General features: G+C 52.4%; 8 protein-coding genes across 8 annotated transcripts; 3 read left to right on the forward strand and 5 right to left on the reverse strand.

Moving 5' to 3' along the window:
- Positions 1–3,702: 3,702 nt before the first annotated feature.
- Positions 3,703–5,520, forward strand: J3458_000399 (uncharacterized protein; the record flags this gene model as incomplete). The annotated part of the gene is made up of 1 exon (XM_066116117.1): positions 3,703–5,520. The coding sequence occupies one exon, from the start codon at positions 3,703–3,705 to the stop codon at positions 5,518–5,520; it is 1,818 nt and encodes a 605-aa protein (XP_065977999.1).
- Positions 5,521–5,568: 48 nt separating this feature from the next.
- J3458_000400 (uncharacterized protein) lies at positions 5,569–6,420 on the forward strand (the record flags this gene model as incomplete). The annotated part of the gene is made up of 1 exon (XM_007816424.2): positions 5,569–6,420. The coding sequence occupies one exon, from the start codon at positions 5,569–5,571 to the stop codon at positions 6,418–6,420; it is 852 nt and encodes a 283-aa protein (XP_007814615.2).
- A 931-nt stretch (positions 6,421–7,351) lies between these two features.
- Positions 7,352–9,072, reverse strand: J3458_000401 (uncharacterized protein; the record flags this gene model as incomplete). Its single annotated transcript, XM_007816425.2, has 4 exons — positions 7,352–7,467; positions 7,517–7,753; positions 7,810–8,309; positions 8,366–9,072. The coding sequence occupies 4 exons, from the start codon at positions 9,070–9,072 to the stop codon at positions 7,352–7,354; spliced, it is 1,560 nt and encodes a 519-aa protein (XP_007814616.2).
- A 607-nt stretch (positions 9,073–9,679) lies between these two features.
- Positions 9,680–10,394, reverse strand: J3458_000402 (uncharacterized protein; the record flags this gene model as incomplete). Its single annotated transcript, XM_007816426.2, has 3 exons — positions 9,680–9,899; positions 10,012–10,209; positions 10,273–10,394. The coding sequence occupies 3 exons, from the start codon at positions 10,392–10,394 to the stop codon at positions 9,680–9,682; spliced, it is 540 nt and encodes a 179-aa protein (XP_007814617.2).
- Positions 10,395–13,802: 3,408 nt separating this feature from the next.
- On the reverse strand, positions 13,803–15,801 carry J3458_000403 (uncharacterized protein; the record flags this gene model as incomplete). The annotated part of the gene is made up of 4 exons (XM_066116118.1): positions 13,803–14,290; positions 14,372–15,127; positions 15,203–15,279; positions 15,347–15,801. The coding sequence occupies 4 exons, from the start codon at positions 15,799–15,801 to the stop codon at positions 13,803–13,805; spliced, it is 1,776 nt and encodes a 591-aa protein (XP_065978000.1).
- A 2,661-nt stretch (positions 15,802–18,462) lies between these two features.
- Positions 18,463–19,602, forward strand: J3458_000404 (uncharacterized protein; the record flags this gene model as incomplete). The annotated part of the gene is made up of 1 exon (XM_007816428.2): positions 18,463–19,602. The coding sequence occupies one exon, from the start codon at positions 18,463–18,465 to the stop codon at positions 19,600–19,602; it is 1,140 nt and encodes a 379-aa protein (XP_007814619.1).
- A 388-nt stretch (positions 19,603–19,990) lies between these two features.
- On the reverse strand, positions 19,991–20,539 carry J3458_000405 (uncharacterized protein; the record flags this gene model as incomplete). Its single annotated transcript, XM_066116119.1, has 1 exon — positions 19,991–20,539. The coding sequence occupies one exon, from the start codon at positions 20,537–20,539 to the stop codon at positions 19,991–19,993; it is 549 nt and encodes a 182-aa protein (XP_065978001.1).
- A 74-nt stretch (positions 20,540–20,613) lies between these two features.
- On the reverse strand, positions 20,614–22,167 carry J3458_000406 (uncharacterized protein; the record flags this gene model as incomplete). The annotated part of the gene is made up of 2 exons (XM_007816429.2): positions 20,614–21,907; positions 21,974–22,167. 2 exons carry the CDS (start codon positions 22,165–22,167, stop codon positions 20,614–20,616), a joined length of 1,488 nt encoding a protein of 495 aa, XP_007814620.2.
- Between the last annotated feature and the right edge of the window lie 2,128 nt (positions 22,168–24,295).

The following is a 24,295-nucleotide window of genomic DNA, read 5'->3' on the forward strand; positions in this document are numbered from 1 at the left end:
TCCGGTTGAATGGTTGCTGGTGTAGCTGCCCATAGATTCGGAGCATGAAATACTATGGGTGGCGCTTCGGAGACTGTAATTGCGGCCCGTGGCCTGCTCGTGACCCGTATCCGCGATATCGAAGACCTCTTTAGCGTCCTGGGCAGTCGATACAGTTTTTTTGCGATTATTTCAATATTCTTCGGCTCCATCGTGAGCAAAATTTCGTGGGATTGTCCGTAACCTTCGTCATCATTCCGGCTTTAAAGGGCCATGATGGCGCATTCCTAAAAAAATATACGTTCCATCATGCCGGGCTGAATTGTGAACTTGGTCAGGCAAGGGTCGAGATCAAGATGGCGTATAGATTACAGTCCGGGAGGAGCATCTCGACTTCGCAATTGCCGCTGGTTTTGCTACGCATGGAACTTTGGGAGGCCATCACAAAACAGCAACGCCTCTTGGCTGGTTGACACTCTGACATTCACATCCGGCCTCCCCCCCGGCAGGCTCCGGCGTTAATGGCGGCGAAATCACCACCAGCCGTTTCTAAAGTAGGCAATTGGGCCCCACAAGCGGCGCCGTCCGGCGTTTGAACATGCGGGGGCCGGCATAATGCTCACGGAGTCACGGGTCTTGCAACGGCCTGCGTTAATCTCATTTGCAAGTTGCATGCGTGAACTAACAAGCAAGCTATTGATGAAGGTGACCAGACTATTATTATAATGAATTATATCCACAAAGGGCGTTGTCTGCCTTTGCCAGTAGACGGCCGCCGCGGGTGACCACTGACCACCGGTGGCCGCCGGGGGCCGCGGAGACTCATCATTCGGCCGCATCGATAATCCTCATCCACCAGCGCCTCTCCCTTTCTATCCCTGTCAATTCGGGCCCTAACTTAATATACTCAAGGTGTCGCCCTGATATGATGGGAGCGATTGTGTAGATGCGATCTCAGGAGATGCTGCTATTTTGCCGCCCCGCTCTCGAGTCTCTGGAAGGTATACAAGGCATGTCAACACTGCGAAGGTAGCATTACCCAAGATGACAGTCATAATCCTGGCCAAGGCATTTCGTGACTTGGTCGTCCATTTTGGCATACAGGGAGCATTTGATGTGAAGGGAGCTTCTCCAGCAGAGAGCCTCGCCTCCTACGTCAATCTACGTCACCCAAACGTGGAAAGAAGCAATTAGGGATTCAAATTTCCTATCCGGCCACAGATGGAGACAAATTCCGTTGGCGTTGGACCAGTTCCGCTTTGGTCCAAACAATCATCAGTCCTTGTCTGTCCTTCATATATTGGTCAGACTGCTGGAGAGCTCACTCTGCTTTGAGTGACTTGACCTTTTGCATTTCAGATAAAGTTTGACTGTATTCAAACAAGACTAATTCCACTTGAAGTAGAAGAGTATCTCTCTGCTATATCGATTATGATAAGTCAAGTCCATGAGTCTACGGGTGCCAAGGTAGCCACCATCTCGGTGATGAATGATGGTAGTAGAATGCAGTATTTCTCATCCTTCATCAAATCTTATGATTACGATCCAGGTCACTGGACATCCGGCCAACTGGATAATTCTCTCCTGTAGGATGGTCTCCATGTCGCTGCCCCCGATGTCGCCGTGACTTGTTCGGCCGCCGTTGTGCATCAGTCGGAGACTGCGGGACCCGAGCCTGACCTTGTGTTAGTCTCGAGGGTGAGCCTGAACCATGAACAAGTATTTATTATCAGAATAGTATATTCAAAAAAAATAAGCATTTCCTTTCTCAATCATTTCTTCTTGGATATCATCTTCGCATACCTTGACGCAGAAAACATATCTCACAGTCACTGCAAATTACCACGTCGGGATTCCTTGCTCTTTCGTCCCTCAAGCCATGTCACCTAGCTCCGTGTACTCGGAAGAAGACTCCATTGTCAATGGAATGCCATCAAGTAAGTCCATTGAGCCTCCTAAATTTACTTGCCCCGCGGAAACATGTCGTCAGCATTGCTACAATACTAGGCTTTCCTTCAAAATGTTCTGTCCCTCACGTACACTATGAGAACGCATGTCGGAAGGTAATGGAACTTGCTGCTACAATTTCCGAGTTTGAGCCAGTCCTTATATGCGAGACCAGAGGATTCAATGAATGGGGCGGAACATTTTCAGACAACGACTCTCTGAAGGTTAGGGAGCAGTGGCCAAAAGTGGCTGCGACGCAAGTAAAGGAATACGCGACGTTTGCAAAGCGTGTTATTCAACAAGACACACACCCCTCACCCGTCACATGCATACTTTGACCTGAAAGTCTTTCATCCTCGGTTGCTAGGACTTTAGGGTAACAAATGTCTATGGTGCTTGCAGTTGTCCCTTGTTCTGTCGATGCATTCATCAGTGACATTAGCAGGTGACACTTTGCATGAGCATTTTATTTTTATTTTTTAATTGTTCCATGTTCATTTTTTGCGCTTTCGGTACCTGTCCTGTGGTAATTCACCCGGTCAGCATTACTGCAGATTGATGGCGTTGGTTGTTGGTACAAGTCCCTACAGACCAGTTGACGCTTTCTCGACTTCAGGCCACGATTTCCATCAGGTCAATAGCCCATTGACAAAGAAAAAAGTCAACTTCGCACACTCATGTCGTAGTCATGTTGCTACGTCGCTCCGTCTCACGCCGTCAGAGTGCCAGGCCCGCGGCCTTCAATGTCGTCGGTACGACGTGGAATCACGAGACGAGTGGAGCTGAGAGACTCCGAGGATCCGACCGTCATGTTGGCTGGTCTTTGCTTTCATCCAACTCGGTAGTTACTTGTTCCTTTATTTGACAAACTGCAAACAAGCCAAGGACCCCAACCATGGACTGTTCGTGTTGCGGGCCAGGCCCTTCATCGCTGCCGGCGAGTGCATCTTTGCCTCTTGGAAACGATGACTCAAGGAGCTCGGCTCGTCCATCGGATGCTGTTGCATCTCAGGCAACCAACAATTGCGGCATCGTCCAGATTCGTCCTGGCAACCAAGCTGTGGAGCTGGAAGTCGGTTGCGAGGAAGCCGAATCGACCTCTCAAGAAGCTTGCCAGGTCAGCTGCTGCCGAGGCAGCACCGCCCATCTTCGGCCAACAAACGATTCAGACGATGCTCCGACGGACCTCCCCCTCGTTTGCACTGACAACTGTTGCGATGGAGAGGCAACCCCGGGCAGCCATGAATCCCCCCTGCAGTGGCCAAAGAGGAGCTGGACGGGGCTTCGACTCAAGAGTCTGCCGACGATTGCTGCCGTCCTTCTCCCGTCGGTAGCCTTCGGTGCTGCGATAAACAAGAGCCCGTCCTTGCAGAGGAGGGGACAGTCAACTCGTCGGACGAAGGCTGTTGGGATAACTGCTGCGGTGCCGAATCGGATCTCAAATCACCAGAATGCTGCCGTGGCAAGCCGTCGCCATGCTGCGACGAATCTTGCCTAGACCGCTTGGCTCTACGGGAATGTGACTCTACAGCAAGCCCAGCTTGCGGCGGGCAGAAGCACCAACCGTGTGACCAGCACCGGCTTTCGATTCGCCAGCAGTATCGTGCCCGTCTCGATGCGCTTGGATGTATCTGCCGTGCGCTGCTCGCGTTGGGGAAGGAGTCTCGTTGTGATTCCCGACGGTCTTCTACTCCGGTGAATACCAAAGGCTGCAATCGCAGTCGCAGCCCGAATGAAGCTGGCCGCATTTCTATTTCATCTTGCTACTCGAGTTCCATGCCAAAGAGACAATCTACTTGCAAACGAAGACCAGCAAGACATCAGTCCAAAACACCATGCTGCCCTCCAAGTCCAACACAGTCTGCCACATCCGATGATTCTTGCTGCAAGCCCATCGCGAAACCTGCAGCAAAATCCCCTCACTTTGATCCCCAGGAGCAATCCTTCGTTGGTATCGAGGCCGTGGGCTCGAGAACCAAAGGCCGTGGCAATAGTCACCCTGCTGCTGACATGAAACTTGTCCAATACCAAGGCGGTGCTAGCACAACCCTGTCGAGGGAAATCAGCGCTCCGAACAATGACATTGAACATGTAGTTCTTTCCGTTTCTGGCATGACATGCACAGGTTGCGAAACAAAACTCAACAGAACTCTTGGTGTGATATCCGGAGTCAAAAACCTAAAGACCAGTCTCGTTCTTTCCAGGGCGGAATTCGACATCGACCTCAACATTGTGACTTCCGACCACGTCATGAAACATCTAGAACGAAGAACTGAATTCAAATGCGAGATCCTTGCCAGTAATGGATCCACCCTCGACCTCGTTATAAGTGAAGATCCGGCAATGTTCGTCAATCAATCTTTGCCTGATGGCGTATTGGATATTACCCTCGTCAAAAAGGATGTCGCGAGAGTTTCTTTCAATCCGCATATCATTGGGTCCCGAGATCTTATGGAAAAGCACTGGAAAGGGCGTGCCACCCTCGCGCCGGGGGGTGATGATCCTGGACTTGCAGCGGGAAGAAAGCACGTTTCCTACCTGGGATACATGACAATTTTATCTATAGCGCTTACAGTTCCCGTACTTGTCCTGGCCTGGGCTCCCTTGCCCAAGAGAGAAGTCGCATATAGCTCTGCTTCTCTAGTCCTCGCTACCATTGTGCAGGTGGTGATTGCGGGACCATTCTATCCCAAGGCACTGAAAGCGCTTCTGTTTTCACGAGTTATCGAAATGGACCTCTTGATCGTGCTCAGTACAAGCGCCGCGTACGCATTCTCCGTGGTATCGTTTGGCTATCTAGCAGCCGAGAAGCCTCTCCCCACCGAACAGTTCTTCGAGACAAGCACTCTCCTTGTCACACTGATCATGGTTGGCAGATATGTCGCAGCACTTGCGCGCCAAAAGGCGGTCGAATCCATTTCCATGAGGACGTTGCAGGCCGAAACCGCTCTTCTGATGGTGAATGGCGACCCATCAAAAACCGAGACTGTTGACGTGCGGTTACTTCAATACGGCGACACGTTCAAAGTCCTCCCCGAATCCAGAATCCCAACTGACGGGGTTGTATTGTCTGGTTCCTCCGAAGTAGATGAATCTTTGCTGACTGGAGAGTCGCTTCCGGTTGAAAAGACGGCCAAGTCGCGTGTCATTGCCGGGACTTTGAACGGCCCTGGTACTCTGATTGTCCGACTCAACCGCCTCCCAGGCGACAACACGGTCGCTACGATTGCAGCCATGGTTGACGAAGCAAAGCTGTCTAAACCCAAGATGCAAGAACTTGCAGACAAGGTGGCCTCTTATTTTGTCCCGGTAGTTGTTGGGCTAACAATCATGACCTTTGTGATTTGGGTTGCCGTCGGAGTAGCAATACAGCACAAGTCTGGATCTGGAGCAGCAGTGCAGGCAATCACCTACGCCATCACCGTGCTTATTGTTTCTTGTCCGTGCGCTGTTGGGCTTGCGGTGCCCATGGTCGTCGTCATTGCTAGTGGAATTGCAGCTGAGCGAGGAGTCATCTTCAAGTCTGCGAACGCGATTGAGGTTGCGCATCAAACAACCCATCTTGTTCTGGACAAGACTGGCACGCTGACCTAGGGCAAGTTGAGTGTCACCGCAGAGAACATCGTCTCTGACCATCAGAACATGTCGTTTCTTCTGGGGCTAGTCGCCGACAATAAGCATCCAGTGTCCATTGCGATTGCCAACCATCTCAGAAACAAGCACATTGTGGCAACTCCTGTACGCCAAGTAAAGAGTCTGGTAGGCAAAGGTGTTGTGGGCTTGGCCGGTGACAAGACCTTGCGTGCTGGCAACTCACGTTGGTTGGGCTTTGACTGTCACCCTGCGGTGCAAGCTGTTGATGCTCAAGAGCATACTGTGCTTTGTTTCTCCATCGATGGCCAATTGGCCGCCGTCTTTGGTCTAAAGGATTCACTTCGCCCGGATGCTTTACATGTGGTTGGCCTACTTCAGCAACAGGGCATCTTCGTTCATATAGTCTCTGGCGACGATAACGGACCTGTTCAAGGTGTGGCTTTCAAGCTGGGAATACCGACAAGCCACACACGCTCTCGCAGCACGCCAGCCGATAAGCAACTATATATCAAGCGCCTGCTGGAGGATACCTCGGAGACAAAGGAACCGATTGTCGTTTTCTGCGGCGATGGCACGAACGATTCAGTAGCCCTCGCCCAGGCAACTATTGGTGTCCACATGCATGAGGGCAGTGATGTAGCCCAATCTGCAGCGGATGTGGTTCTTATGAGGCCCGGTCTTGCTGGCCTGGTGACTGTGAGGGAGGTGAGCAAAGCCTCGGTTCGACGGATCAAGTTCAACTTTGCGTGGGCCTTTGTGTACAACACGTTTGCGGTGCTTCTCGCTGCCGGAGCTTTTGTGAATGCGAGGATCCCGCCAGAGTATGCCGGCTTGGGCGAACTTGTTAGCGTTTTACCTGTGATTGCAGCGGCGGTTCTCATGCGTTGGTCAAGGGTCTAGCTTGGCTGCTGAGCTGCCGTGTCTGTTTGATTGGTACACTTGTACCATGTAGGACAGTCGCTTCAGCTATTTTCTGTCCCCTTTATGTAACCTCTATTCCGTGAGAAGACGTTGTTGGAATTGAGTTGAAAATGTGACACGAGGCCATGCTCAACCACAGTTTGCGTCTTTATGGCGAGATTCAACATCTCGATGGTGTTGCTTCGGTGGAACTGTCGCTAGGTAGACACTACAAGCTTTATATACTTTAAATACACTCTGTCCACTCGCAGGTTTGCTTCGGCCATTACACTGCGGGAGGCATGGGACGTCGCCTTGGCGTCTTCAGCACCACGTCCTTGACGTAACGCATTCCCGCAACAGACTGCCCTTGGCCGTCGTATATCTGATTACGCCAATATAATCCAAGTGCGTCAAGGCCGTTCAAAGCCTGGTGGCCGATTGCAGCGTTTTACTTGCGCCCGCCTGGTGGTCAAGGCGATACACCACCTCTCCCGTGCTGGCTGTATTGTGTTGTCGGCATCGGCATACTCGTTGCCTCGGTTATTTATTGGTTTATTCGGCGGGTTGCGGCGCCCTACACTTGGAGGCTATACGCTTGAACCGCACAATGAGCCGTTGCAAGACGGAACCAACGTGGTTGTATATCGCCGTGTCCGTAGGAAGTTCCAAGGCATTCAGATGAAATTGAACCAGCCACTCTCGGAAGGAACAATACGGCGTGTTTGTGATGTTTTGTACGCACACCACACCACATGTGCGACTGAGCGGCTCGCGCAAGTATATATGTAGTGGACAGCATTAGGACTCTTGATTCGCTTGATGAAAATCATGACCAATCAAGCAGTATTTGCCTAGATACATGTCCCTGGGAAACTTTAAATGCATGTCCATGTGTTCTACGTGTAATACGGAGAATCGAGAGACAAAGCTAGCCCACGAGCGGCCTGGCACCCTTTGGAAGAGTGATTCTGAAAACCAACATCTGGTTGTCCAAATCAAATCCTGACTTATCCGCGAATGGGATTTTGCCAAAGTTGACAAAACCTAGTCCTCTAGAGTTAGCGGCAAGCCGACATGGATATAAAAAACGTACCATTTTGAGTAACAAAGTCGTTGTCAGAGGATGCAAACAGCAAGTACTCCTCTCCATCACGCCGCCCGTCTTTGTTCTCTGTTGGGACCAGAGCAATGCCCTCCCATTTTTCATTCAACAGCCCGCCGTCCTGGGGACCGCCGTTATGCAAGCCAAATCTATTCAGCTGCGCATTGACGTTGAAGTCGACGAAAGGACAGACTGTCGCAGGCGCAATATCAGAGTTTAATACACCAGCTACTGCGATTAGTAGATGCTTGTTTCGGATATTTTCAGGGGGGATCTGGGCGAACCTGCGCTCGCAATCGACGCATTAAAGGCGTCGTGTGCAGGTCCCTTGACATTTGTCGCGTTGGAGATGTCAAGGATGTCAACATGTCTATATATCGACTCGGAGCTGGCCAGACCGTGTCCGTTACCAGAGTCTCTTGGCAAGAAGAAGAACTGCGTGTCCGACACATAGTGCATTTCGGACTGCGCAGCAACCGCAGTCTTTCCAGACGCGTCCCTGAAGGTGGGCAGCGGCACGACGTACTCGCCCTGGTACACAACAGCTTGCCCGTTCCCCTCGCAGCTCTCGATCGAGTACCGCAGCAGGCGGGCGTATCGACGGGTTGTCGAGCTCGACCCGCCTTCCTGGCGAGCGGCGGATTGAAGAAGCACCCATAGAGTCTTTCCATCCGGACTGGCCGTCATTCCTTCGAATCCCTGGTTATTCTGGCGTCCCTGGGTCGGGTTGGATGGAATGGGCTTCCTGGTAGGATCGTAGGCCGGGGGGTTGTTTGACGAAAAGCTACCACATTGCCCCTTGTTAATCCGAATGCCGCCTTTTCGAGACTGGATACTGACCTGACAGTGCCGTTCCTCAGAGGAAGAGGAGCATCCGGCGGCGCTACGGCGGCAGTCATGCTGCCGTTCTTGTCAAAGTTGTAAATATACGGGCCGTACTCGTCGCTGATCCAGAAGCCGCCGTCTTTGGCGAGAACCAGCGCTTCCGGATCGAGTGAAACGCGTTTTCCGCCGGGGCCCTCTCCGCCAAAGCCATCTCCCGTGTATGTTGCCGCTGGGAGGAGGGGGAAACCGGGATATTGCAGACCTCCTGTCTGGTCCGCGTCCAGGCCGGTCATGGGCGCGCCATCGGGGCCGGTGAGCAGAATTGAGTCCTGGTATGCAAAGGCGACATTTGGGGCCGACGGATTGGAAGCGGTCGCGTCCGGAGCAGGTGTCAATGTCACGAGGAATTCATGGACGCGCGGTTGGAAGTTGATTGTGCCTTGGGTGTTCCATCCGCGGTCCGGCAATCCGTACAGTCTCCCTTCGTACTTGGAACCCTTCTTGGACCAAGACGCCATTGCGATCGATGACCCGAGGCTGATGGAGTCTCCCAGCTTGTCTCGAGCATCGCTGGGGACGAAGCCGTAGCCTGCGAGCTCATTATACGTGTATGCCTTGCCTGCGCAGGAAGTTGAGAAGACGGGATCCTGGGATACAGCCGAGCCAGCCGAGGCGACAGCCGTCATGGCCAACACCGCCAGTGAAGAGCGCACTCTGAACATCGAGAATCGTCGTTACTCGGCGCAATGGGGTATGGAAACGGGCTGACAATCGAGCACCTTGCTTTCTGGGGAGGCCCGTCGGCGGCATAACGGCGATGGACCTCTTCAAGTCGGGCGCCTGTGCCGTCTCTCAGCTCGTGGAAGACTGAACACTGCATGTCATTGATCCATTCAACGTTGTCAATATGCATATAAAGCCCCACTAGGTAGCAAATATTGGTGTTGGTGAAACAACATCCACATTGAGTGGCCATGTCTCCCACGTGCTGACGGCATCATAACCTGCAATCACCTGTGGCGTCTTTTTGCCGCGCATACACCTAGCAGTCACGAATCGATCGACCGGTTAGGCCAGTGTCAAACTCATAGGGTCTCAGGCGCCCTACACAGCAGTTGGAAGAAGCGGCGGAATGCCGCCATTGTCAAAGTAGGTTGGCAACTTGACCCTCTTGCGCAGTTTGAGGATCCCAACGAGTTGCAAGAAATGAAGGAATTTACAACTATGCAACAACTCCAAGTGCGCCATCCCTTCTCCGAGTTGTAGGGAATAACCGCTGTAGATATAATACACAGAACGCAGCCGTCTTCAACAACACAGCAGGGCTGGCTATATGGTCTGTGAGCCGGCCGCCTGGCTTGAAGACTCGGCCATCACGACCGCCTTTTTCTCCTTCTTTTTGGACTCGTCGAACAACGGCGTCTTGCAAAGCGGGCAATTGTTGTGTTGCCGTAGGTACCACGTATCTAGGCACGAGGAATGGAAATAGTGTTGGCATGGTAATCGCCGAACCATGTCTTCGTCTTTCAACACATCCAGGCAGATGACACTGTGGGTGAGCTAGTTAGCACAGGTGACGGCCTGTGATGGAATAGTTTGGTCCCTCCTCTTTTCATTTCCACCGCTGTGGATATCTGATCAAGGCGGCGGGAGAGACCTACCAGACTATAACGTTGTCAAAGGTACAGGTCGTCGGTGACTTGGGCTCAGGCTCAGGCTCAGGCTCGGCCTTTTCTTGGTCGTTTCCATATGCGCGACTCGGTGCGACACCATCAAGCTTCACGATGGAAGCCAGTCTCTTGCGTTTGCCAGCTTCCAGGTCCTCCGGACTGCCACCGCCGCGATTCTTGCACAGAAGTCTGCCATGGGTATTCAGCTAGTTTCTCAGGTGACGATGGGAGAATAGGCAAGCTCGTTCATACCTGGAGAGCAACACAAGGACGACAAATACGCCCGCCAGAATACCAAGCACGATTCCGACCGCAACGCTCCCGCCGTCGCTGGTGGGTTGTGAATTAATATTGTCGGGATTAGTAGACGACATTGTATAACATGCGGCGTGATGGATATTCCAGGAACGGCACCAGCAGGAAATGTCACACTTTTGTAGCTTCAACCAGCATCGTTTGCTCGGCGGTCCAAGACCAAGAGCTCACAGCTTTCCAATCGACACGGCGCGCACACCTCGCATTAAAGGTCAATGGGCGGTTCCTTTTATGCCTGATAGCAAATGGGCAAATAAAGCCGTCCTCCTCCATCTTTCTCGCGCAGTCTGGCGAACCAGGCAAGCCTCAAAGACTGGGCTCAGCGCACCGGAATGCCGATGGCTGAGATGGCGATGATGGCTTGCGATGAGTAAAGGCCAACTGGTCCAATTCTCGACTGGAAACCATCAGAGTGGATGGCCGAGTGAGCCAAACAGCGGTCGCAGCTCGCCCGCCAACCTGAATCAGTATTGATCCTTAACGCCATCCAGAACCAGACTCCCTGGCGATGCTCGACTATGTTGCGAGGGGTGGCGTGACGTGGAACAAAGGCCTTTGCATCCCCTCTTGACAATCCCTATCTGGAGAGGGTTGCATAATATTTTCCGAGCAGAGACGGGTTCCAAGTCTCCAACTCGGTGGCATTTCCGTCAACAGAGACTCGTATAGTAAACGAGATATCTGACCGGAAAAGGCTGGCTGTCAATCGCCAAATCGGGGGCCAACTCCTTACAGGTTTTTTTTTTTTTTTTTTTAATTCCCTTGTATCCAAGAAACGGTGCTGTGAGCTGAACTCTTGTAAACCTCTGGTCCAAAACTACTACACAGGTCATGTAGCAGACGACCAGCAAAGACCCGAGTCGCCTGCCACGTAATCCAACCACGAGCGAGAAAAGCCCCCTCGCTAATGCTACTAGTTGGCTATCTGTAGTAACTAGTAAAGTACTGGACTCGGATAGAATTGCACCGGCTCCAGGTGGCGTTCATACGCCGTGTACATTGACGGGCCGGGTTCCTAGTGAGACACCCAGGACTACCAAGGAGTCTGGTGGACAAAACAAAAAATGTTCAACGGAATAATAATGCGTCTCATGCAAGATGAAAGGGAAACGTCCGAGTTTTTGACTCCTCAAGTTATCGATCCTTCGGTTTCCCCGGTTTACATGGTAGATTGCCCGCCAAGGTACAGTTCGCTCCAACGCTTACAGCGTTAAACATGTCGGTTTCCGAGCCGTTGACCCATGGCTATATTCCCCGCAAGACGACGCCCTGCAGCTCAATCGACACCGTCAATCTCGCTAAATCGGCCTTGTTGACGGGCGGGTGGGCGTAAATATCCCCTTCAGCCCCCACAAGCTGTAGACGGCGATACGCGGCATCTGCATGTCGACACTTTTCTATAGTACTAGCAAGAAGACGGTTCCAATGAGACATTAGTAGTGTCTAGAGTAGCCACTTCTGCCGGCCGAGGGACTCTCCCGGAGAATCCAAGGCACCACAGGTCTTGCCTAGCCCCTTGTGCTGTGTTTCCGTGCCAAGCGGTCTAGATTTGAAGCATCGCGCCGTGCCAATCTGTCTTTGATGAAACAGAGACAATAACGCATCTATGGAGGAGCAGCTCAAGCCTGAGAGTTATGCGAACGCAACATCTGGCCGGCCAAGAGCGATCCAGTCCAGCCACGAGGTTCTGGACCTGTGGCACAAACTTGCCCAGTTGCAACGAATCGAGACCAATCGCCAGTCACCCTCACGTCGACGCAAGTTGTGGCAGATGGAGTGAGATGGCACCATGGGTTTCCCCAGGAGAACGTGGTGGCGCCACCCTTTGGCTTTTGCAAAACTCCACGACTCCCACAGCCACGGTTCTGTAGCTGGACCCTGTTGTGCTTGACTGGTGTTGGTCATCAACGGCAGCTGACGAGGGCCTTTATTCCGTCACGAGCAAGTAGTTAATTGGGAGGACGGTGACGGCACTCAAGTCGGGAACAGAAGGATACCTCGGTATGGCGTTTTGGTCACGCTCAAGACCACGTATAACTATCAAAGAAGGCTTGAGGACTCGGGATTGCGTGCCGAATAGCGACGAGTCTATTGGAAAGTAATCAACTCGTCTTGTACGGTAGCCTCTCGGTGCGCAATGGCATAATTAACACAGATTGTGGTCCGGCAACATTCTACCAAGACGGACACCAAATCCATCATGTGCCAAAACTGGTCGAGCAGCTTCTCCAGCGTCGCCTGATCCGATTCGCATTTGGAAACGGCACCGAATAAACAGAGGGCAGATGGCTGTGCGCGACGCATCATGCCAGCGGATATCTCACCACATGTCCTTCAGCTCGCCACCCATCCTGCCATCCCTTCATGCATCATCGGTGACGTAGCTTCCTGCTGTTGACCACTTTTGTTCCAGAAATCACGAGGGGGCAATTGCGTCTTGTTGCACCTTGTAAGCCACCTGCAAGCCTCGGTTCATGTCTAGACATTTATTTGTACGAGCTTGCCCAGCACTCACCGCCCAATGCTTCACCAACGAGTTTCGCTTTTTTGAAAGCCTACCACTTGATAACTTGTTATAAGCTTCGCACAATAACCTCACATGGCACCTGAAGCCGAATGTATAAACCCTTGTTGTCCTGTTCGCAAAGTGCCAACACGGCGACTCCGCCGCTCTGCTTCGATTTCCGGCATCCGAAATCACCAACCATCCCGGACGCCTCCTTCAAACGCGACCATTACAGATCTGCCGCTGGAACTGATGTACAACGTCTTCGACATGCTCGACCCCATAGACTGCACGTGTCTCGGCCTAACCAACCGACGATTCTACGCCGTCCTCCGCCATCTCTACGGCTCCGTCCCGCTGAGCTGTCAACGTCTCGGCCCCAATGATCTGGAATGGGCGTGGAACTGGGCCCAGACGTCTGAACCCCAATGTTCCTGCTTGACGCAGAGGCAGGCGTCGTCACAAGCACCCTCTCGGTCGACGGCCGCCGAGCCAAAGAAGGGCCAGGGATTTTGTCGCCACTGTGGTGCCAATCGCTGCGAACTACATAGGCACCTGCATTGCTGGATGGGCGTCAATGACCACCGTTCCGAATATTGTTCCGTGGTGGAAAGGTTTCTGCCTCCGGCTGACGAAGGTCCAGTACAACATTGCTACTTGGCCAAGCCGGGCTGGCCTCGTCGATGCGGCAAGCATCCTTCCAGCAGTATAATCTCTGCCACTGGACACCATACCGTCAAGGTGTGAACTCGAAACTTTCCATCGTCGTTCAGTTCTCGTCCGTCGTTATATCCAGACAGAGACACAAGGCCGGCCTCACCGAGCGATAATCACGAGAAAGAAAATACTCGAAAACGTCTGGTATATTTACAAATCCGCGTGTTGCTGTAGCGCGTCGTATTAGTGTTTTTTTTTCGAGCTTATATACCGGCCAGCTTCGTGTTGCGGCTGGAAGCTCTTCTTATGCCGAAACGTCCAGAGGAGACTTGCAGCCAAAAGCATTCAGCTGAGGAACGGCGTAGATCTGGATCAAGTTCACAACCGAAGCATATATACCGAGGGCACACAAGGCCATAGCACCGAGGAAGTACAGCAGGTTGAAGATGTTGAGGTACCAGCGAGCCCCGGAGAAGCCACGCATCCAGCGCTTGATTCCGCGGTCACGCACCGCAAGCACGCCGGTGCTCGGGTCAAACCCGGTTTCTCCCTCCATGGCCGACTTTTGGATTTGATACCCCATATGCAAAAGCGGCGGGAACGAGTACGTAAACTGCAAGATACAGGCGGCGGCCACGATGCCGGTGAAGCCAGCAAAATCGGGAACCGCTGCTCCGATCACATAGGCGATAGACCAGTAGATTGGGACGAGAGCAAACCAGATATATCGACCGTGCTTGCTTTCCAGCGGCGGGGCCTTGAAGAATTCGACGAGAATGTTGTTATAGAGCACTATCATCATCACCATCTGTTAGCATGTTGGGAAACAGGAAGGGGCTTGGGGCTGCTAAGCATGAAGAAGGCAATACACACCTTTGATGCCAATGTTGCCGTAGAGCGTAGCCGCGATCAGAGCGGATACAATTGCCAACGAGTTGCCTGCCGTTTGCAATCCGTATGCAGATATTCCCAGGTATGCCGGCGTTTGCACGTACTGGCCCTGGAAGCCGTACATGAAGAGCCCATAGAGCATGTAGCAGATATAAATGAAGAGCTGGGCAGACCACATTCCCTTGAGAAAGTCTCTCGGGCGTCCGACTTCGGCCATGAATTCGGGAAAGATCATGGATCCGCCGTACGAGTAGACGGCTTGCATGGCGCCGTTGAGCGAGGCCGCAAAGTTGCCAGAAACCGGCAGAGCCGCGCTGTGCTGGACGGGGGAGTACGTTCCATCAACGGGGGTGACGAGCGCTGGATCAATGGAATAGCCCGCCGACGAGGCGGATGCAGAGTAGAGAGGAGGCGTGTGGGCGGCGGCGCCCATGGTGATGAACATGATGAGCAGGTTGATGAAGACGGCAACGTTGGCAAGCCAGGTGAACTTTTGCAGGGTCCGAATCTGGCCCAGGACGAAGCCAGCAAGGGCCCATACCAGGCAACAAATGGCATAGCAGAGCTTGAACTTTACAGCTTCCGATAGCGCTTCCCCGTTGGATATGATGATGGCGCCGACGTTGCAAATGAGCTGGATGGCCTGCAGGATGTTGAACAAATAGCGGCACCATGTTCCATAGACGCGGAATCCCATGTCTCCGAATGACTTGATTGGAAACTGAAATGAGTCAAGACCTGCAAGGGCATTAGTTGAGCGTCTCGGAAGCGATAGACGTGATATAACCATCTTGTAGTCGAGAATCAACCTACCCATGAAGCAATCCCACAGCAGATATCCAGAGAGACCCGCCATGAATCCAAATACGGTGTATAGAGCGGTACCCGGTCTATTTGTTTCGTGTTAGTTGAAGTCTCGTCGAGTTCTCGAATCATGTTGGCTCTCATCTCACTCACCCCCAACCAGTCGTTGCAAAAGCATAGGGCAAGCCAAAGGGACCCAAGATGTCTGTAGTGATGAGGTAGAAAACAGCGCCGGTCCCAGCGGTCCTCAAGGCCCTAGAGGCGTTCGTCCACTCTTGGTCAGAAATCATGTTGCGCTGCTCAATGTCGGAGGTGTTCAGATCAGGGCGAGTGGCAACATCTGCAGGCCCCGTCTCTACCTTTTGCAGATTGGGGACCAGATAATGCAAAAGGGACTTTTTGCCCGTTGGTTTGGGCAGCGCATCTTGTTCCGCACGAGTGGTTCGTGCATAGTGATGGTATTCTTGGAACGACACCTCTGGGTCGTGAAGACGTCGCATACGGGGAGGAGTTGCTAAGCTGACGGGCTCAGCTTTGTCATCTTGTCCAAGTCCATGGAAGTTTGGACGGGAAGCTTGGTGCTCCACGGCCTTTTCAGAATCCTCCATGTTCTCAATGAAATTGTAATGAGGGATCGAGACTCGAGTTCGGATAATTGAGCAGGATTGGCGTCAAGAGGGCGCGTGTCGTGGTCCGGGGCCCGGCGACGAGACGCCTACGTATACTGCCAGTTTAGCCGGACGGCGTCGTCTCGATTGTCAATATAGCCCCCGTCTGTCTGATGCAGCTGCGGTCATGGTACTGGAGTTGGTTCGGGCAAAAGATTCAATCTTGTGGCGGAGACGCGCCCTCCTCGCCGTCTTTTGCGAATATTCCGCAGAAACTTTTGCTTCTTTCGATCAAGCTTCTCTTGTCGGCCACGCCTCCAAGACCGGCATCAAGATGCCGAATTGACCAAGTATATATGGTACACCACTCTCGTCACCACGATGAACGCATCAATCAGCCCAGTTCTTGGACAGACATCCACTCCAGGACCACTCCAGGACCTCGCATGCCGTCCGAGCCGTGCCCTCTCCCACAAAGTGGATGTCGTTTGGTTCTAGTCTCGTATGACTACTACCCTGCTCTTGGAGGACATGGTTACTTGAACCTTCAAAGCCACCGCTGTGCCGGATCGGTGTTATTGGGCGAGGGTTCAGGCTTATTCGTTTTGCTTGACGTGGCTACGACGCTAAACAGGAACATCAAAGTGTTCCAATAGAAACATTTCGAGACGTCAAATAGTTGCCAAGCCAGCACAGAGGCTTAGTTCCACTCGGGTCTCGGGTGAGTTTTACCCCAATAACCCCGAGAGTGACTAGGGTCCGGCACTTCCGAGCAGCAGCAGGATCAATATGCATGTATATCAAATCGCCTGGTCCCACGTTCCTGTGGAATCGTCTCCCCGTCCCCATTAGAAACCCGGGGTAGGCACAAGGAGTTGAGGGAGCCCTCTGCCAGCTTGAATCTAGGCACAATGAATCTATTCCCCAATAGCCAATAGGCCCCCAATGAATGCGGGGAAGCCAGATTGTAGGTCGCCGTCTTCCCAAGGTTCCCAGGCTCGGGTTATCGGCTCGATGGATGGATTCTTGTGGAGCGCAAAAGACAACGAACGCCTCAATGCCAACAGACAAAAGTTCATGGGAACGGAACAACAGCCACATCCGACGATCCAATGGGAAGGATATCCTTGGGGAATTGTAACTTTTCGTCTTGTTCCGCCGGCTTGACGATGTCGATGAGAGCCACCACTTCCTATTCGAAGCGTCCCAAAATCGTCATCGCACCACCATGCTTGGGCGGATTTGGCTAATAACACACACGGTGCCTTGCGCCGTGGATTTCCTTGAACCGAACATTCAGAGTCATGGATGTAGGCAAGTCCAAGTCTAAGTCGGTTCCCCCAGACAAGGCCTAACGGAGATAGGAATAGCTTGCCCTGCGCATCCGCCATCTTGGGCTGCCAATCCTCGTTGATCGTCCATAACCTGGGGCATCTCATTGTTCGCCGAGTCGCGCCAACAGCTCTCTTCTGGGCCAGGCCGTTCACAGGCTTTTCCGAAACTGAGAACATTGAGCTTCTGCTCTAATTAACAGTCTGTTCCACCACTTCTGGCGTGAAGCTCCCCGGCTACGATGACAACCCCAACTTCTCGTCTCGTGTTTAATTAGAAACAAGGACATCCCAGCCTGCGACTTGAAGAGCAAAGATTCATACCACAGTCTTGAATTGAAACTTGCCCCCCACAAAAGAAACGATAAAAGCTCATGGCCAAGTTCAGCAACAAGGTCAACTTGGCCGCCCGTTTTGCGAGGAGCCATGTTTCTCCGTCCACAATACAATATGCATCGAGGACAATCCCGATTCCCCTGTTTCCAACGACGGAACCAGAAACCTGGAGAACCCCCAGGTGCATCGAGTCACACTACTAATCCAAGCCAGCAGCCATCCAGGCACATATTGCTTCTGTGGAGAGCAGGGCTGACTGGCACCCAACAAACCCACATGGTCACCACAGCCAAATGGCATCATGGCATCATAAAGAACTTTTACTGGCTTCCAAGGCCTACTTCACCTCTACTCCATCATTCATGCTCCTGCCCATCAGTCCGATTGATCAAGAAGCGTTCCCCCCTCCCCGCCCCCGGCCGACCAAAACTTGAAGGAGAAAACACGACGACAAGCCATGCGCAACCAAAGCCAATCTGCAGGGTCGCGGAAATTAAAAGCTCCAAGGAAACATTGAAGCTTATTACAAGACCAGGGGTTCCTTTCAGCAATTGTCCTTGCGGACCAACGACAGCCCTGCAAGTTCCGCAATTCTCGCCATCCAAGGCACTAGCCCAAGCCCGTGGCTGACCTGGGCTGAATAGGGCTGCTTTTTCCTCCTGCAGCTAACCTCGCCTCGATATCATAGAGAGCGCGGCTGATGTCGCTTTTTTACCAAGCACAAGGCCAGAGGATACGAGCACACAGAACGGAGAATGGAGAGCCCGTGGTTTTCCTGTCCACGGCCGTGGCCAGTCACAAAAATTTCGTCAGCCCTGCTGCGTTGGGAGAAACTTGAAGAATCGCGGCGTGAAGGAGCCGTCCACCGATCTCATCATCATCCTTTTCGTTGCTTCTCAGGAGCACATCACATCTTGGGCGTTCTGTCCCCGGCTTTCCAAATACCATATTCCCTCGTCGTAACTTTCGGATCTACATTCCATCGCCGTGAAGCATGATCACCGCAAGCTTCGTCGTTGCCCTCGCCGGGCTGGCCTCGGCCGTCGAAAACGCGTCCCCCTTCCAGGCCGCCGACATTTACTCTCTAAACGGTGCCGGCCTGGCCAACGGCTTCAGCGGACTCGCCGCTCGTGACGACCAGTGCCTCGCCAGCCAGGCCGTTTGCGGGACGGACTTGTGTATGCCCAAGGGAGGATCCTGCTGCGACAAGGTCAAGGGGACGTACTGCGACGTCGGATTCTACTGCTATGCCCAAGGCTGCTGCCCCAACGGCAAGGTCTGCCGAGGCGGTCCCACGGACGGATGCGCTTCAGGGAAGCAAGAGTGTGGAAGTGTTTGCATCGCCGGCTCCAGCGTCTGCTGCAACCCCAAGGCCAGCTCCAACAATGTCTGGTGTGAGTACCCGAAAAGCTGCGGCGCCGACGGCAAGTGTGTCAGCAGAGCACTGGTGACGGGCGCCTCGGCCGCGCCGTCGTCTACCTCATCACCCCTTGGGTATGCCGATGCCACCGAGACGGGTGGCGTTGCGGCCACGTCTGGGGGCAGTTCGGCCAAGGCAACCGGTGACGGCGGCGATGGTACTAGCAGCAAGGGTGACAAGAAGACCCCCGTGGGCGCCATTGTCGGCGGCGTGGTTGGTGGTGTTGCGGCCATTGCCTTGGTTGGCGTCGGCGTCCTGCTCCTCCTGCGTCACAAACGGAAGCAGAAGGATGCTGCACAGGGTCAGAACATGCAGCAGCAGCAGCCTCCTCCTAACCAGCCTCTCATGCGGCAATACCCTCCCCACACCTCGCCTTACATGGCAAACGCGTCTCCTGCCCAGGGAACGGGATGCCCTCCTTCCCCCCCGGGCTCTCCTCCTCCTCTTCAAGGATACTACAACACTTGTCCGCCGGTGGGACAATACTCTCCTTCAGTGGCTACTGGCCAAGTCAGCTCGCCAACCGGTACATACTCAACTGATCCTCGAACTGGTGCTCCTACCGTCAGCCCAGTTGGGTTTGCGACTGTGGGTGCTACGCCTACTCCTCCCCCCGCCCGCCAGGGACACAATGGCAATGAGAAGCCCGTTGTTTACGAAATGTCTGCAAAGCCAGGCGACGACCACCGCGGCAATATCCACGAGCTTGCTTAGCGCGTCGACACTGAAAGAGGACAGGAGGACGGACCAAATGAAGTCAGATAACAAGGCACTGCTATGGCGTTGAGGTACTTCGTTATGTGTTGTTATTTATTGGCATGGAGCATTTGCTAGAATGAGGCAAGGACGCATTTCATGGTTGATACTGGATCGCCAAAATTTGGCAACTTTATAGTATAATGCATAAATAATCCATGGATATATTGTATACAGGCCATCATACCCGCTTGGATATCAGTATGGGTTTGCATCTCCAGCAAGATGCGAATTGTTGATCCGTCAGTGCAGTCGTAATTAAACCGACTAATTTAATAGAGCATATTGCACATGCTGTGATGTTTCCAAATGGTATCCTCTTTCATTCATTACGTCATCTGCATGCCTACTCGCTATCGCTATCTCCAAATATTGCCTTCAACACATCAGCATTGGCTATTTTGCCTTCGACGGCGTCATTCTTCTCTGGATTCACCTCCACCGGCTGCTGTACCGGCGTTACAGCGCCTGATGACGTCGGTGCTTCTAGAGCCAGGGGTACTGAAACAGAAACATTCGAATCAGACATGGACCATTGCGTTGACATCGTCCGACTGTCGCTCTTGTTTGGCGTCGATGCGGTATTATCTGATTCGCGATCTGGCGCAACATGTGCAGGAGCGCGTACGTTGAACCTCTTACAAAGCAGCCTTGTTGGGTAGAAATCTTCCACGGAGCGCGTCATGTGTCCAAACATGCCTACTACTGCGGCTTCTTCAGCCGGATCTCTACTCTTTGGTTCGGGCTTTGACAGTACATCTGTCCGTGTCTTGCTATCGCTTTCGTTGCTGTTGTTGGATGATTGATTAAGAACCGTCTTGGATGTAGTGAATCTTGACGCCATGAAGCCTGTCATGGGCTTGAAGATCCTGGCGCAGTTGTAGAATTCGTTCATTTCTCGAATATAGTCCTCATCTGTCGCTCTCGGCGCCTTATCTGGGAGATCTTGCCCAGGATTCGCCTGAGACATCAAGTATTTTCTGTAGCGGCCACGCTTTGCCTCGTCGTCTGCATATGGCCCAGCCGAGCTACGGGACAGAGCTGCTGCTGCGGTGGATTGGTCCAGTTTGGGAACTTGATTCCATAATGCCTGGCGTTTTCATCTTCTGACAGTGGGGCGTGGCCTTCGGGGAGTTGGCCCAAACCAGGCGGGAGATTCGTCTTCCCAGATAGAGCTGCCAGCTTATCTCTTGAGGAGGAAGATATGAAGTCGAAGACGGACTTGCCCGGGAGGGCTGCCTCACCGAGAAGAGCCGCTCGAGATCTCGGGTCCAAGGTAGATACTTTTGCAGCATCGGCAGTCGAAGTGTATTTAGAAGAATCCCCCATGTTCAACGGGTCTTTGGATGACTTCCAACCCTCGGGAACAGGGGGTGGCGCGTATTGTGACAGAACAGCTGCCAAATCCTCGACGACTTTTGCCAGGACGAACCCATCTAGTGGGAGCCGGCCATCATGACATCGGCGAAGGTTGTTTCCAGCCCTGGCCGTCTTTGATAGAAATACTGGCGCTTTTTTGAGAGACGGGTTCACTGCGGCCGTAGCTTTCTTCTTCTTTTTCTTTTCCCCTCCCATAACGCGATTGTATCTTATTTTGGGCCCCATCTCATACGGGTCTTCCTCATCCGAGCCGGTGTCGTTTAGCACACCAACGCCAAAAGCGCCCCTTTGAGATTTCGATTCCTTTTTTCTTGCAGAAAACAAAGACGGTCTGCTGTTCTTGTCCAGTGTGTCGTCATCGTCATCGTCACTGTCCTGGTCTGAATCGCCAGTCTTTCCCAGACTCTGCAACTTCGCGCCGCCTTGGTGTCCCAGGCCCATCCGATCCATTTTTCGAACAAATTGTATCATTTGGGCATCATCGGGAGCAAATAGATACATCTTGTTGTTGTCAGACCCAGCACCGCTCTTTCCCACGTCGAGTCTGGCACCCCGTCGAATCTTGGGTCCAATTCCCTGGCCATCTTTCCAGCCCATTTTGCGTAACAGCTGTAGTCCCTTTGTGTCTCCGGATGATTTGAATAGTCCCATAAGCCCGCCATCGCGCATTTCATCCTGGGTGGACGATCCCAGCCCTGCGAAGGCCTGCGAAGTTTGGAGCTGCCGTGCTTCCGCTGCATCCTCCAGGTCTTCCTCGTCCATGTACTCCTCGGCTCTTTTTTTGATTGTGGTTGATGCTGTATCATCTTTGCGACGGTTTGAGCGGCTGGAGACAAAGGTAGACGGCGTCCATCCTTCTTTGGAGCCCACAGTATTGAAGTAGCTGTGGAATGATTATTAGATTTGGACGTTGCATCACTACTGCGCTACAGCTCCAATTAGCACGTACCCTGCACTCCAACCACCTTTAAAGGCACCGTGGAGCCGTTTTCTGCCCTTTTCGTCCCTCACGTCTTGTTTCCACAGAGGCAAATATGAGCCATCGTCGCGCGGGTCGGTTTCGTCGGGCAGAGGCGTGCCAAAAAGAGCATACGGTGCGTAAAGGTCTGCCTCAAACGTCGACCGAGAGCGCTTGTACGACATGGTGGCTCCGGGGCCATAAAGCTTCCATCAGGCTTGTTCGTTATTGTTACTTAGCCTTGAAAGGTTGCTTTTTAAAAAAGGTGATGATGCGACGGATGAGCAAGGCTGTTGGAGACTTGGATGCTGTTATCGATAAGCGACAGTGGGTGATGCCTGGTCGCTGGATCCCTTTGATTGTGTTAAGGCTCCAGCGAGGTCACGAGCCCCACAATGCCCATGCTGATAGCGGGTGACGTAAGGCGACCCGTTAATCGCGTTAGGGCTGTATTGAGTTAAATGTAGTGACTTGTAAAGCATTATCTTATGAGTACTCTAATTATCACTTAACTTATTAGTAATTAAATGTACCTTCTTAAATTTAGCATCTCATTGGATATATATCCCTGCAGATACCCGACTGAAGCCTTAACACAACCAAAGGGATAGGTAGTACAATTCAGACCCTGAATGTTTAGCCAGGTGTGACATAGCAAGGGGGGTTCAAGCCAATGAGATATCACTATTACAGAGAGCATATGGGGGTTTAAAGTACCTGATAACGCGATAAAATCTCTTATCAATAAAGGTTACTCTTACAAGACCCACTACTCCCCTGTCATTTAACCTATATTATAGTTAACAGCCATTAATATAAATAAAAAGAGCTCCTGTTAGCAGAAAAGTCCCTGTAAATAAACCCCACTTACTTCCTTGTCAGGTCACTCATGGCTAAACTTACAGGGGTTAGATTGTAGTTACTACTATTACCCACCTGGCATTTCAGCATCTGGGCAGTTTGGCAGGTACCTACTCCGTACTGGGTATCTCGTGGGCTGGACAGACTGGTAAGGTAATAAGGTAATGTCAACTGGTGAACCGGCATGTCTACATAGACCGGTGTTGGTTAGAAGGATTTTTGTCTTTTGGTCACCAAATCTGGCTCAATGATTTGTTTTTTTCAACTGGACAAGGACACATTGAAGCATATACGCCATCACAATCCACGGTCAAACACACGAGGCTGGTCTAATCCAGTCACCTCCATCCACCTCGGCTCACACGGCGACATGAGGCATGACGAGAGAGAACAAAGGTCCAGGGGAGGTTTAGTTAGCGTGTGGAGGCAAGGCCTCTCATTGCCGACCAGGTAATTGGCATTGGACGCCAATACCCGTAGATACGAACTTGTCGACGTGCCACTCCAGTGTGGCATTCAAGGGCATTGCAACAACCGGCGACTGGGCTGGTTGTACGATGACGCAAGAATTTCGTGTACGAACTTGACTTGGCAAAAACCTAGATTTATACTCGATTGCTTCGGTCAATGTCTCTGCGAGGCCATGTACAAATCATCGTCATGTAGTTGTTAATTGCATATATGCATGTTGCGCTCAATGGCACTTGACTATGCAAGTGTCAAGTGGACCAGTCCATCTGTCGAGAAGTCAAAGGTCGATACGGGTTCTGGCGACTGGGAGTCGTCAATCAGCAATTTCGTCTTGTCAAGTCGATGGTCTGGGTGCCAACTTGAACAAAGCAAGACATTGAAGCGTCACCAGATGTTTGTACATGCAGCATCCCCAATCCAGCCGACGTCCAACCCTCGACGCGGGACAAAGAAGAAGAAAAGGAGAAAAAGAAAAGGAAGGAAGCTGGTTGGCTGGGCCGGGCACGAGTGCATCCATGGTACTAGCACAGGTACATTGCGTTTGCCCACATGCTTCGTGCTTCACGAGAGCAAGGGCCAATGTCTGCGCCCCTCGTGTCGTCGGTTGCGCAGCATAGGCCAGGCCAGTTGGGCGTGATTGAACGACGCCGTTGATGCATGCGAGCGTCTGGTGCTCTGACATATCATGGTCGGCTTTTTATTCCCGCGACCCAGATTTCGAGGACGCTGGTCTGTAATCTTGTCTGACCAGGACCCCGGGCAGTGCCTCAACTTATTTCATGGTCGGCAGCTGATGATGGCTGCATTGATTCACCAACACGGCCAATCTCAAGATGCCCGGTTTCTTATGAGGTCTTGTGAGGTCTTGTGAGGTCTTTCTTGTCAATCAATGCTCAGCTCGGCAGACCACGCCAGATCCGACGGCCCGCTCCAGCTCACACATGCGTAGCGACATTTGATAACATACTCCGTATTGTACGT

The sequence above is a fragment of the Metarhizium acridum genome, assembly GCF_019434415.1.
Source record: "Metarhizium acridum strain ARSEF 324 chromosome Unknown scaffold_1, whole genome shotgun sequence".
NCBI lineage: Eukaryota > Fungi > Ascomycota > Sordariomycetes > Hypocreales > Clavicipitaceae > Metarhizium > Metarhizium acridum.